Consider the following 15,458-nt stretch of genomic DNA (forward strand, 5'->3'; position numbering starts at 1 on the left):
TTAAGATAATTCAGTCCAATTTCAAGAAAAAGTTCTAAGGTTTGTATATGTGAGCATGTATGCACATGTGCAAAAATGTGGGTTTATAGTAGATAATATGGTGTGGGATAATAGTGGATTTGAAATCTGCATATTTGAGTTTTAAATCTATCTCCTCCTTCTGTTATATGTGGGCAGGCAAGTAATTAATGTTTCTGAGTGTTGGTTTCCTCATGAATGAGATGCTTTTCAGTGTATAACAGGATGTCTGTTACCGTAGTTGCTGTATATGAAAGTGTCATATAATCCTCAGAATAATTTATTTTAGTTATTGGTGGGGGATTTGTATGTTTTTGGATAAAAACTCAAATCATAGAATGTTAGAGGGGTCATTTAGATATCACTTGCTTGATTGATTGCCTTAGGTAGCAACATTATCACTCATTGAATACTTACTTACTGAGTTTACATTAGGCCTTATTTTAGAAGCTAGACATGTTTTGGTGAAATAAAACAGATAAAGATCCCTGTCCTCATACAACTAACTTTTAGCAGAGAGCTGGAGTGACTTGCCTGGGGCAAAAAAAATTCAGGTAACTTTGGGACAAGGACTCCAAATTTGCACTTGGAGTTGCTTGCAGGGAGGAATAATGTTTGTGAATTCTCTGTTGTGTCTTTGATTCCCTGGCTGTAACAGCCAACTCTGAGTTACTAATGGCTGCACAGCTGACTGAAAGTGTGTGTGTGCTCCTGTTAGGAACTGGCTATGAAAGAGATTGAAAGGTGGTTATGTCAGACTGTGAGTAAATTACTTCATCTCTACTGTAGCGCTGCGCTTGCAATACATGAGCTTGGTAAGAATTTTCTTCTTTAAATAGTGCAGGAATCAATGATAAATTGTTTTTCAGAGTATCATTTTACCAGATAGAACATTCTGGCACTGTGGCAGGGCATGGTTCATATTTTATGTTACAGTGCTAGAGATTATGGGTTATGTTTTTGTTACTATCCTTAGATAGGAGTTGAAGAAAAGATGCTCCTTTCCTACAGTGTAACATTTGTAAATTCTCTTCTTATGATGTAGTTAAATATTAGGCTTCAGCTAATTTTCTAGGTATAATTTGACTATAGCTAGATTTATGAGCTTCTGGTGGACAAATTATTACTTTATTATATCCATTTCAGTTTGTTAGTTTCCATAAACTAGGAAAATCTGAAACAAGAACTCTGTATTTATTTAATTTGAGCATTGATAAAAATACAGACTATTTAGTGGCTTCAGACATAGTAAATGATTTAGCCTTTTTTTTCCTCTGGCTCGCACACCATATCGTCCTCAGAGCCTAGAAGGGTATCTTGACTAAATTTTCAACTTTAGTTTGACTAACATTTGGAAACCATGGATGATATCATAGAATAATAGAGTTTTGGCTGACTTTTGGAAACCATCGTGATATCATAGAATAATAGAATTTTGTGGCTGAGGAGGGACTTTAGCTTTCTCTGGTTTAACTCCCTTGTTTTATAGTTGAGGAAGTTGATGCCTGGAGAAGGTGGTTAAATAATTGATTGCCAAAAGTCACTCAGCTACTCATTAGCAAAAACTCCACTTTAGTTCTGTTCCTACAATACTTTTGTTTTTTGCCTTAACTGATTCCTCATGTTCGTCTTTGACGTTGATTTTTATCAATAGCCAGCCATTCATGCATCTAACATTTGAGTGCCTACAAGTACACTAATATTCCAGCCTTGCTTGAGAGGTGTGCGAGGTAGCAGGGAAGACAGATGGCTGGTCACTGGCACTAATCGTTCAACCATTGTTGTGGTCTTAGGAAACCAATAGTTAACTTTTAAAATCAATTAGAATAGTTTTTAAACTGTTGTGTTATTTGAACTTAAGCTGCACAGGCCAGGTCATGTAGAATATAAGCCTTGAATTAAGCTTGAGCTTAAAATTGTTTAGGGGAAAGTGAATTTTCCTTGATGGATGTTGAGCGTTTTGTAGAAATAACTTTCGTTTTTCAGCTTGGAATTTGGGTTATCTAAAAATAACTTACGAATAAAATGTCATTTTTCTAACAAGAGAGTAACATTCCTACTATGCTAGAATTGGCAGTGAGAAATTTAAGTCTGGTTATGATAGTTGAAGAACTGAAATGTTTTTCATCTTAGGAGAGAACAGTTCGATAATTTTAAGACTGGAGTGCTGCCTTTTCAGCCCACGACTGCTCACCCTTGTTCCTGTCTGCCCTCCAGCAGTCGCGTTCCACTTTCCATCTGCTTGTTGGCCTGCTCTGTCCTCTTTTCTGTTGGCCCTTTCATTTTTATCTTGTGGAACTCAAGTTTTGTTTTGAGGTCTCCTCTGACTCTTTCACAGTGCTGCTTTTTCTCCTCAGCTTAACTGAAACCTGATTTCCTCTTGTGAGTGAAATTTTCCTCAGAATCCTTTCCAGTTGCTGGAAAACAGTGTTAGCACACTCCCTTTGCATTTACGGGGTAGGGGTCAGCTTTTTTTCTTTTCTTTTTTAAAAATAATAATTTATTGGGTGATGTTCACATGACATAAAATTCACCTTTGTAAAGTGAAGAAATAATTCAGTGACATTTAGTTTATATATCATGTTGTGCAACCACCAACCCTGTCTAGTTTCAAAGCATTCCCATTGCTCCAGAGTAAAAGTCCTTACCCATTAAGCAGTTTTTTCCCATCTTCCTCCCTCTCCAGCCTCTTGCAGCCACCAATTTATGTTCCATTTATCTATGTGGATTTATCTATGCTGGATATTTCACATAAATGGACTAATAAAATGTGAGACATTTTCTATCTGGCTTCTTTTTGGCGCTGTGTTTTGGGAGTTCATTCACACTGTAGCACGTGTCAGTCCTTCATTCCCTTCCATGACCGTTCTGTGTATATACCAAAATTTGTTTATTCCTTCGTATTTTGATGGACATTTGGGCTGTCGCCACATCTTTACTATTGTGAATAGTGCTGCTATGAATGTGTGTGTTAAGTACTTGATTATCTATTTTCAATTTTGGATGTATACCTGAGAGTGGGTCATGTAGTAATTCTCTGTTTTAACTTTTTGAAGAACCACCAAACTTTTTTTTTTTTCAGCGACTGAGCCTTTTTGTGGTCCCATCACAGTGTACAAAAGTTCCAACTTCTCCATATCCTTGCTAACGCTTGCAGTTTTCTGTTTGTTTTTTTAATTAAAGCTATCCTAGTGAGTGTAAAGGGATACCTCATTGTAGTTTTGATCTGTATTTCTCTCATGATAAATGATAGTCACATGTTTGTTGGCTGTTTGTGTGTTTTCTTTGGAGAAATGTCTATTCAGGTCCTCTGCCCATTAAAAAAAAAATTTATTGATTTGGCTTCGTGAGTCTCAGTTGCAGCACACAGGATCTGTGTTGCGGCACACAGGATCTTCGCTGTGGCATGCAGGCTCCTCTCTGGTTGTGGTGTGTGGGCTTAGTGGCCCCACCCCATGTGGCATCTTAATTCCCCGACTGGGAATCAACCCAGTGTCCTCTACGTTGGAAGGTGGATTCTCAACCACTGGACTACCAGGGAAGTCCCCCTTGCCCATTTTTAAATTGTCTTTTTGTTGTTGGGTTGTAAGAGTTCTTTATGTATTGTGGACACTAGACCCTTATCAAATAGATGATTTGCAGCAGTTTCCTCCATTTTCTAGGTTGTCTTCACCTTGATAATGGCTTTGGATGTGCAGAGGGTTTTATGAAGTCCAATTTATCTATTTTTCTTCTGTTGCTCTTGCTTTTAGTGTCATATTTAAGAATCCATTGTTAAATCCAAGGTCATAAGGTTTTATCACTATACTTTTTTATAGTTTTAGGTGTTATATTTAGGTGGTTGATTTATTTTGAGTCAGTTTTTATATGTGGTTGAGGTAATTTCATTCTTTTTGCATATGGATATCCAGTTGTCCCAGGACCATCTGTTAAAGAGGCTGTTCTTTCCCCATTAAGCAGTCTTGGCACACTTGCCAAAAATTAGTAGGCTAGATGTCTTCTTGGACATCAGGTGGATTTTTGAGGTCATGAACAGCCTTGGCCTTACAGGGTTTCCCAGGTTTGCGCTTGTGCCCCACTCCCTCCTATCTATTGCTTCTCTGCCATGCATCATAACACATCCTTTACCATATAGTTCCTGAGGAACTGAGTACCACTTTTGATGATGGTTAAAATAACTATGGGTTTTGTTCTGTGCCAGTACTAGCTAATGAAGCCAATGTTTACACATGATTGAAACACTCTGCCAAGAAACCTAAATTTACCCTACAGAACACATTTCCCCTTTTAAAAGTTGCATAGAGAAACATTGCCAATTTCATTGCAAGATATTTTTGTAGTGTGTTTAAAATTAGTGTTTTTCTGGTTCCTTAAATTCTACATTAATTGGCTAAGTCTTTTATGCTGATTGGGAAGAAGCAATAACTGCTAAGTGACCAATATCTCTGGTTGCACAATATTTTATATCAAAGGCCTGATTATACCTGCATCAATTGTGTAAAACTTTAAAACTTTAAACTTTTTAACTGTTGAACTTAAGCTATGTAAAAATTAATCAAAAAGATAGATAAGCAACAAGGGCCTACTGTATAGCACAGGGAATTCTACTCAATAATCTCGGATAATCTATATTCAAGAATCTAGAAAAGAATGAATGTATAACTGAATCACTGTGTCATATGTCTGAAACTAACAAAGCATTGTAAGTCAACTGTACTCCATTAAAATTAAAAAAAAAAAAACTAAGGAAAAAAGTCAATTGGGTAGAAATATATAGGCTTATTTCCTTACTCTCAGTTTTCTTCCATCAGTCTAGAGATCTGTCATTATGCTATTACCACACTGTTTTGGTTTCTCTGGCTTTATTGTAAGTTTTGCAATTGGAAAACGTAACTCAACTGTGTTCTTTTTCAAGACTCTTTTGGCTGTTGGAGGCTACTTGCATTTCCATATTAATTTGAGAATCTACTTTTCTGTTTTCTACAAAAAGGGCAGTTACTATTTTGATAGGGATTGTACTGCTATATCCCTTTGGGTAGTATTGCTACCTTAACAATAGTAATAATAAGTCTTCCAATGCATGAAGATGGGATGTCTTTCCATTTGCTTAGGTCTTCTTTAATTTCAGCAGTTTTGTAGTTTTCAGTGTATAAAACTTTTATCTCCTAATTTAATTGATTGGAGTTGTTTTCTTAATTTCCTTTTTGGATTGTTCATTAGGGGACCAGCTTTTATCATGCATTATATCCTTCATTTGTTACTTTGATTTTTGATTATTTTGCCCTAAAATAGTGACTTAGCATCCTCTTCTCTTTTTATATCATTGAGATTTACTTATAGGACCTTTGACCCGTTAGGGTTGTTGGAGACACTGAGTTGTAAGATGAGCCTCAGTGAGTTGTTTTCATTATTTCCCTCCCTTTATCCTCGAGGATATTAACATTACTATGATTTTTTTTTTCTCACTTGTTACTTGTGGCTGTGCTGGTGCTTTTCTAAATAAGGCACTCATTGAAACGGCCAGTTTGGACTTGGTCCTTTTCTCAGCCCTTGGAACTTCCTTGCTGTGATCAGGGTACCCCAACCTACTCTTAGTCACTCCCTTCTACCAGAACCAGGCTGTTTCCTGGTCTCTTAAAGTTGCCCTTTCTCTGGCTTGTGCACAGCTGCCTGAGTAAAGCATCACTGAATAAACGGTTTCCTTCACTACCTCTCTAACCATTCCTCACGGCCCACTTCTCTGCAGAAGCTACAGCACCACTCCTAGACAGTGATAAACCCTGCCATCTGCTGGCCCTGCTTTGAGACTGCGTTTAATTGTTATGTCATACTGGAAACACGAGTGATTAGTGGCAGTTAGAAAGGAGTAGATTACCTAGATCCTGTCTTCAATTGTCTATTACTTTTCTCTTTCTTAAAAATTGTTTTGAGCATGATGGGGAAGGGAAGAATAAAGATTACATTCAGGAATACATGTATCATAGTCTTTACAGATTTCATCTTTTTTAAAAAAATCAGTTTGTTTAAAATTCTTTTTATTTTACTAACTATTGCCTGATTATCTGAATAAAAACATACGCCATTTGGAAAGTATACAGGACTGTAAAAAAGAAGAAAAGTACACATTATTTAACTATGCATTGGGAGTCTTTGGTAAATATCTTTCCAGCATTTTTCCATGTTCTCATTTTTCTTTATGCAGTTGAAATCTTAGGATACAGATAACTCTTTGAGATAGATGGTACATCAGGACCTATAATGTTATATTTTCCCTCCCTCCCCTGTGGTTAGGTTGTGGACTAAACATTTTCTTCTTTACAGTCTTATTGTGCTTTTCCTTATAGCTGATCACCTTTTTTTAAATCTCGTATGGTTGCTTTGGAAGAATTGAATTTCCTTTAAAAGTATGGTCTTGATGTGTCTACATGTCCACTCCCCCATATTAATTGTGGATGGAGATACACATATCTATGTGCTAAGATCAGTCATAGGCTGATAGTTTCATAACATGATTAAACATATATTGGATTCTCCTCATATTTCTGTTATTTTGGGAAAATTGATTACATTGGTTTTTTTTTGCATTTCTAATATTTAGAGATTTTTTTGGATTCTACGTTTTGATTTAGAGCTATATTCATAATTATTATACTAGAATTATTATGTGTGATAAACCTTTTCTCAGTATAAAATGATTATCTCATGTTAAAAATAAAAGTGCTATTAATGTCTCAGTATGTTTTGGAGTGACTTTTATGGAGGAGGATACATAATTGGTATTTTTTTGAGAATCTATTGTCTTTGCACTTGATGAGAATTTGTCTGGGAATATAATTCTTGGTACACTTCTGATTCTCCTGAAACCTATTGCTCTGTTGCCTTCCCTATCATCTTTAGGATTTCCCAGGTTATCCTCATTCAGACAGTGAGCCTGGGTGGTTCAAGGATTTTCTTCTCATTTCAGCCCCATTGTCACTGTTGAATGGTGAAATTCTGAGCTTTGATCTTTTTCACTTTGTAATGCTTTTCCAAATTTTACCTTTTGGTTGGGGCTTCGCTGGTAGCTCAGTGGTAAAGAATCTGCCTTCCAATGCAGGAGATGAGGGTTTGATCCCTGGGTTGGGAAGATCCCTTGGACAAGGAAATGGCAACCCACTTCAGTATTCTTTCCTGGGAAATCCCGTGGACAGGGGAGCCTGGTGGGCTACAGTCTACGGGTCACAAAGACTCAGACACGACTTAGTGACTGAACAGCAACAATGACAGCCTTTTGGTTGGCTATTTTAAGGGAAAGTTGAGGGAAAGGTGTTTTAGTCATTAGTAATTTGCTATTACTATGTTAATCTTAATATATCAAAGATATTATCTCTACCAGTGTGATTTTTTAATTGAATTTTGTCATTTGAGGGCCTTTTCTCTAGCTTTTACTGGCCTTCATGTATTATTTTAGACAGCAGTTGGGTTTTTGTTTAGTGAATTGCTGCAGCTGACTGAATATTTCTTTAAACGTGATTTTGAAAATTAATTTTTATTTTTCCCAGTTTAACTTAACTCTTATGAAAAATATAAGAAAAAGGATAAAAGCATAACCCATAAATTACCATTTAAAATCAATTACTGTTCATATTTTTTGGTATTTCTTTCTTTTTTGAGAAATGGAACTCACACAGTATGTATATAAATTTAGTTTTTTAAAAAATGAAGGTTCTCGTCTTTTTTTAGAAATCTTATTAAAAATTGAAGTATAGTTAATTTACCATGTTATATTGGTTTCAGTTATACAGCAGAGTGATTCAGTTATATATTATCTATTCAGTTATAACTGAATAGATATTCTGAATTTGTATATATTCCTTTAGATTCCTTTCCATTATAGGTTATTACAAGATATTGAATATAGTTCTCTGTGCTATACAGTAGGTCCTTGTTTATTTATCTTATATATAGTAGTGTGTATACGCTGATCCCAAACTCCTGATTTACTCTGCCCACTTTTTTAATACCCTGGTGGCTCAACGGGTGAAGAATCTGTGTGCATTGCAGGAGATTCAGGAGGCGTGGGCTAGATCCCTGAGTCGGGAAGATCCCCTGGAGGAGGAAATGGCAACCCACTCCAGTACTCTTGCCTGGAAACTCCCATGGACCGGGAGCCTGGTGGGCGACCGTCCAGGGAGTTGCCAAGAGTCAGACATGACTGAGCGTGTGCAGACACATAAACACACTGTCCCCTTTGGTGACCGCAAGCTGGTTTTCTATATCTGTGAGTCTGTTTCTGTTCTGTAAATAAATTCCTTTGTATCATTTTTTTTAGATTTCACATAAAAGTGATATCATATAGTATTTATCTTTCTCTATCTGACTTACTTAATCGCAAAGAGTCAGACTCTATCTCACTTAATCGCAAAGAGTCAGACACAACTTAGTGATTAAAACAACACAGGCAACCAATAAGCTTGTCTTCTAAGTCTGTGCGTCTCTGTTTGCTAAGTTCATTTTTCTCATTTCTTTTTAGATTCCACATTTAAGGGATGTCATTTCTCCTTCTCTTTCTGAGTTACTCCACTTAGGATGCCACTCTCTAGGTCCATCCATGTTGCTGCAAATGGCATTAGTATGTACGTTTAAGTTTAATTTACCAGATGTTTATTGAACATCTGTTTTATGCAAGAGACCCATTATAAATGACAGACATTATTTAAAATTTACTATGTATAGTATGTATCTTGCCTGTCCTTATTTAATGTTATTATAAGCAAAACTCAATTTGTTAAAATTTATTTATAATAGTCTTATTGATGGCTTCATAGTCTTTTCCAGTAATTTTTTAGTGGCTAAAACCTGTCTTCAGAGGGGAATTTCAGTATGTCTCGTGGGTGAGCAGAGAGAGATTGGACTAAAGGGTACAGTGGCTTGGAACACCATCTCTCTCCTCCAAAGAAATCGTTGAAAACTGTTGTTCTCTGTTATGGATGTATTATAGTTTATTGATCATGGCTCTGTTAGTGGTAATTTATATTGTTACTTTTCTTCAGTTTTAAATATGATTTTGACTAGTATCTTTATGCATAAATGTTTGTGTCTATATTTGGTTTTCTAAGGATGAATTTTTAGAATTGGATTTACTGGGTTAGAGTATAAACATTTATAAATCATTGATATATGTTCATAAATTGCTTGCTTGCTACACCCTATCTAACATTCAGTATTGTATTGAAAGAATATAAACATTTCTGTTCCAACATCAAATGCATTTCTAACAAACAAAAACCTTTAAGATTTCGAAATCATTAAAAATAACAGGAATTATGGGAAAAATAAGGTTAAAGGCAAACCATTCAAGACCTCTGCAATTTTCAAACCAAGTACTAATAAAAGCATAATTGGTACCTTATGGGATAACTTGAACAGCTTGGTCAAACCACTTAGGGTGGCTGAGGCAGCTTCAGAAGAGAGTTAAAGATGTTAAAAAATAATAGGATGGAAATCACTGGCTTGCATGATTTTGAGGTAGTGCAGATGAGAGCTGCTTTCTGAGCTGGTGGGGCTGCCATCAAGTTGGGCATAAGAGAACGTGCAGCTTCCTGGGACTGGGAACCACACAGAGACTGGTGGTGCTCCTCTGAGCAGAGAACCTTTTGTCAGCTGAACTAAGTGAGGGTCTTTTCCTTTTCCAGTGAAAGTTATAGTTCTTTACCTGCTATTCTAGTTCCCCATGTCTGGGAAGATTCAAATGTTAACTGACACAGTTTCTATTAATATGTTGTACTGGTATTTTTATTTCCTAACCACTGATATGCTAATTGATGTTTAGGAATATATTTTATGATAGAACAAACTAGATTTACTAATTTGATGGGTGAAAATTTGAACTTCATTTTAATGGCTTCTTTGAAGAAATTCAAATCCTTTCAAACTAGGAATAACTACCTTAGTAAAGAATGGCTATTTCAAAACAAATTCTCTCAAAATCTAATCAGGAAACAGCAACTCTGTTTGCAGTTGTATTACAGTTTTACAGTATTACTATATTATAGTTTCAATACCTAAATCTAGGGTAGTGCATTTAAAATTTCAGTTTTTATTTTGGTGGCCATTAAGTGTTTATAGACATGGATCACAGGGCTCCAAACTGTCAGCAGCTTATAAATATTTATTTGTTGAACATAGAAGCATGGTGTTATAGTGACTCATTTGTGGGAGTGCCTTCATCCAGGATTATGCAGCACTCAGTTAGAGCACCGGAGAAGACAAGGAGCAGCAGGGAAGTCAAAACAGTTCAAGACCGGTGTTGGCAGGATGGGGTATGCATGTCTTAGCTGTGGGAGAAAGTTGAGAAAGTAATTGCAGTAATTGGGGTTGAGGTCAGTAAGAAAAAAACAAGGAAATGATTGCTATAATCAAGTGGGGGAAACAAGAGGATTATGGACTCTGAAGGTATGAGCCCAGAGAACAGCTGCTTTAACAATAAAAGGAAGGAACTGAAGAGCTACTAAAGTATTGAGATAAGTACAGTTCAAGATTTTGGAGGTAAAGCAATTTGTATATTCCCACTGTCCATAGAGATGGGCTACTTTGGTATGGATAAAGGTTGTTGGAGTTGGGGAATGAAAGGAACATTGAAGAACACGTTGAGAGTGGGTTCACCTCACGTACATTGGGAGTCTGGCGTAATAAGTCACAGGAGAAGGGTGTTTAGAAATTTCATTAACAGGTTCCAGTATCAGTGAATGAGGTAGCTAAGACACTGGGAAGGGGGTTTGCGTGGAGTTGAATTTACTAGATGCTCTTAACATTTTAAACTGTGTCTGGAAAGTGCAAATAAGCATCATTGTTATTATTACCAGTAATAACATTGTAACTGTTATTTGTTAGGAACAGATTTCTTTATTTCCCTGTGAATGATATTTGAAATTTAAATTTGGAAGTTGTTGGTCACTTATGATGATTTTTTTCTAAAACTTTATGTTGGTGCTAGTAACTTTCTATGGTATGCAAACTTTCTGAGATTAGAAAAGAGAGGTAAAAACTATTGTTGAGTCTTTTTTTTCCTCCCTCTTTAAAAAAGTTTAGAGGAACTTTATATATAATGAAACATGCAGATCTTAAATGTACAGTTGGTTAAGTTTTGAAAAATACATACACCGATGTAACCATCACCCTAGTTAGATGCAGAACGTTTCCATCACCCCAGGAAGTTCCCTTAATAACACAGTGATTTGATCTATCACTACAAATTAGTTTTGCCTGCTCCTAGAACATTTTATAAAAATAATTAATACAGGATGTACAGCTTCTTTGGTTCATGGTCTGTTAGAGTCATCTCTTGTTACAAAATCTCAGCAGTTTGTTTTCATTGCCGAGTAGTATTCCATTGTGTGAATGAATATAACACAATTGGCTATTCATCTATCTACCAAGGGGTGTTTGTGTTGTTTCCAGTTTTTGCTGTTCTGAATAAGAGTGCTCTTAATGTTAACATATGAGTTTTTTTTGTGGAATCGTATGTTTTAATTTCTTTTGGTTAATTATCTAGGAGTGGAATAACTGAATCTGAGTAGACGTACACTTTGCTTTGTAAGAAAACTGCCCTTTTCCAAAGTAGTTGAACATTGTCCCATTCTTAGCAATGTATGAGAGTTGTATTTGCTCCACATCCTTGCCAACGTTTAGTCATTCTTCTGAGTGGAAATCATATCTCATTGTGGTTTTAACTTGTATTTCACTGTTAGCTAGTAATGTGTAGCACCTTTTTATATGCATATCGTCTATTTACATATCTTTTCTTACAAAATGTATGTTCACATCTTTTGCCCTTTTTATTTGTGTTGTCTTTTAATTTTTGGTTCATAAGAGATCTTGACATATTCTAAAAATAAGTCCTTTTGATAGATGTGTTGTGAATATTTTCTCCCAGTTTGTGACTTGAATTTTCTCAATATCTTTTGAGGAGCAAAGTTTTTAATTTTAATGATGACCACTTCATCAGGTTTTCTCTTTGGATTCATGGTTTGCGTGGCTAGTCCAAGAGATGTTTGTTAAACCCAGGCTGTGAAAAGTGAAAGTGAAAGTGTTAGTTGCTCAGTCACGTCAGACTCTTTGCAACCCCATGGACTGTAGCTGCCAGGCCTCTTTGTCCATGGAGTTTCCCAGGCAAGAATACTGGAGTGGGTATCTTAGGAGGTATGAGAGCCTCACCTTGACCTCTTCGCACACCACAAGGCGTTTTAAACTCATGGTATGAGGCTCAGTCAATAGGAAATTGACATTTCGTTTGGCCTCCCCTGTACCTTTTTCCTCCCATGTGTGGAATACGTGTCATCCGTTACTGGAGGGACACCTACCCACAACTATAAATAACAGGAAATCAATTGAGAGCTCTTATTCCCTGCTTTTATTCTTTCAGTTCTTTTGGATTATATTGTGGAGAAAACTTCTGATATTTTTACCTCTCTCAAGCGCTTGCTGTTACCCTCTTCTTCCCTTTTTGTAAACAATGAGCTGTGCTCAGGCTCACAGCCTTCACGTAGACAGTAGTGTTTAGCTAGCCGTTAGTAGGTAGGTTTTTTGTTTTTGGTTACCTTACATTTTTTTCTCAGTAATTACTGGGTTTCTTCTTAAGATGGTGATTAAATCTTTCCTTTAAATTTTTATTTAAAAATTGAATTAATTTTAAAGAAAATATTTAATACAAGTAGGATGAAGGGGTTATCACAAAACTGAGTAATGTGATATGTGTTGTGTTGGGTGTAACCTTGGCCAAGAAAGTGGTGTGGAGATGAGTGAAATTTGAAATCTCTAGCATTTCTTAGGCATCTTGATACGTTTTCCTTTCATCTGTGGTGCTAACTTGTCTAACAAGAGTTTACCGAGCATCTGCTTTGTGGAGAGGGCAGTCCTGAGAATGTGAGAAGTGTAGTGTTCTCTGCTTTGCAGTTCAGATTTGGAAGAAGATGTGTATCTGTGTGGCAGTGGCGTGAGGGTACCTTGGTAACATGCTGTTCAGGTGGCCAGCACATTGAACTGACAGAAGCCAGGATCACCTCTGGCTGGGTCTTGAGGCCTTGACTCACCTGTTTTCCCCCAGGTGCCTGTCTCTTTTCCTAAATCCACATCAGTTTTGCAGGGTGAAGGGGCTTTTGTCTGTAGGCATTTATCTGAGAAGGTCTTTGTCCCAAAGGAAATGCATCGCATTGGTGGTTCTCAGAACCAGAGTTCTGGCTCCAGCACCCCTGTGCTTAATTGTTCCGAATCTCAGTTTCTTCATCTTTGTTGGCAATGATGAAATCCAGTCTTCTTCCTGCTTCATAAGGCAGCACGCGTGGGATGTGCTTTTACTCTGTTATTAGGATCAGTATTTGAATGCTTTTGAGGGTATTTGGGGCATTTAATTTTTTCTCTTTTTTTTCCTAGGTCTTGATGCAGAACTTTATTATGTGAGAAATGACCTTATTAGTCACTACGCTCTGTCCTTTAACCTGTTAGTACCCAGCGAGACAAATTTCCTGCACTTCACTTGGCATGCAAAGTCCAAGGTAAGAGAGCGGTCCACCAAAGAGGCCGAGACAGGACCACCCAGGCCCAGAGGCTGAGGCAGAGGCTGGATCTCCGGGGTGGGCTGCCAGCTGCCTAAGAGGGTCAGTGGGTGGTGGGCCATAGCGGTACTGGGTCTTCTCAGATTTGTGTTTTAAATCTTGAGCCTGTTCCTCTAGACTTGCAAAATCCTTGAAAATGAAAGTAGCCTTTCATTTGAAAATGAAAAGAAAGCTAGTCATGTATGTGACTAGCTTCTGACAGAACACTTATTTTCAGGCTTTTCAAGCAAGGATGTAGCTCTAGCTGGAAGAGGGGACAGGTGGACCTGCTAGTGACTGTGGTGTTATAAAGAATGAATGAGGGGTGGGGGGATTGGTAAGATAGGTGGTTTAGACACGTTTGAGGTCTTGGGTACAGTTCTCCCAGTTATGGAGAAGCAGTAAAAGGAAAGAACAGGACGTGTGTGTAACTGTAACAAACTTCTTGCCCGGTTTACTTGTTGCTGAATTCTTCAGATTTCCTCTGTTTGGGCTCGTTTATCATGGTAAGTTTTCTCTTAAGTCAAAGAGTGAGAGGCTGAGTGTAGAGTCCACCTTCCCCAGTCAACTTCAGTTTCTTTTCTTTTGTCAGCCTCATGTATAAGCTTCTGAGTAGGATTTTATTTGGGAAATAAAAATAGTTTTTGCTATACTAAAATAAAAATACCTATTGTAGAGTTTATTTTTTAAAAATTATTATAAAGTGGTATTTGTTCTTACCCAAGTCATTTAAATCTGACCCCTTTAATATAGATCTTTGTATCTTCTTAGAAAACAATAATGGTTATTGGGAAAATTCAACTATTACAGAGTTGTTTTAAGAAATGTTAAGACTTTGTACATCTGAACTGAGAAGAATAATCATTGTTTATAAATTTGGTGTACTTGATACTTGAAACCGTACTTCTTTTTCCTTTTTAAACAAAAAGGGAATTACCTGATACATGTGTTGCACAGTACTTTTTCCCTACCTGATACTATGTCTTGGCAACTTTCCACTTTTGTAATTACAGATTTAACTCAGTCTGTTTAATGGCTTTATAGTATGATATTGTATGGATGTATGATGTATGGTTATTTGTTAAGTGCTTCATTGATGTATGGATTTTTAGTAACATTTCCCTTCCCTGTTACAAATAGTTTCATTCATTTGGCAGGCAAAATTTTATGGTAAAGGGATGGTAAAAACAATTGGTTTTTAGTTTCTAGTGTTATTATTAATGAATATAGAATCATAGAAAAAATATGTGTGTGAATGTGTATGTATGTATATAGGTATATGTGTGTGTATATATATATATTAAGAATATCTAAATTTGTTCAGAATTTTTGTGTACTTTTAGCATTATTTCTGAATAGTACATTGTGATCAGGAAGTGAAATGACTGTGTCAGAGAATGTTCATGATTAAAATTTTGATTGCTACTGCCAGATTCTTTCTCCCATCCCTCTCCCAAGATGGTACCAATGAGCCAACATTCCTTTCAGAGTGAATAAGGTGCTTATTTCAGTTCACTGCTTAATGCTAAATATTTTAAGTATATTTGTTTGCCAGTTAGGTAAGCAAAAATGATTATGTAAATATGCATATATCCACATTTTTATATATGCTCACATGTATATTAGAGAAACGTACACATATAGACATACGTGCATTAAAATGCACCTGCAGGAATGTTTTGATTAAAGTTAAATTAGCTTGGATCCTGGGTAAAGTGTATGTGCCTTGCTGTCTAGAACACCTCAAGTCCAACATTATTGCCTTGGGGTATCCAAATAGGGGATGTTCTTTTGGAAGTGGTTAGATCTCTTTAGGATGAAATCTGCAGAAACAGGGAGAAGATTCATGTGATCTAAGAACATTTAGTA

At 36.5% G+C, this 15,458-nt stretch overlaps 1 protein-coding gene across 1 annotated transcript in view; it reads left to right on the forward strand.

The window, feature by feature from the left end:
* Window positions 1–15,458, forward strand: part of RYK (receptor like tyrosine kinase) — a 184,073-nt gene that overhangs the window by 88,354 nt on the left and 80,261 nt on the right. The window contains exon 6 of the mRNA XM_068969315.1: window positions 13,429–13,550. Within this exon, the coding sequence (XP_068825416.1) occupies window positions 13,429–13,550 (122 nt within the window). The remainder of the gene's footprint in view (window positions 1–13,428; window positions 13,551–15,458) is intronic.

This window comes from Capricornis sumatraensis, chromosome 1 (assembly GCF_032405125.1).
Source record: "Capricornis sumatraensis isolate serow.1 chromosome 1, serow.2, whole genome shotgun sequence".
NCBI classification, from domain to species: Eukaryota; Metazoa; Chordata; class Mammalia; order Artiodactyla; family Bovidae; genus Capricornis; species Capricornis sumatraensis.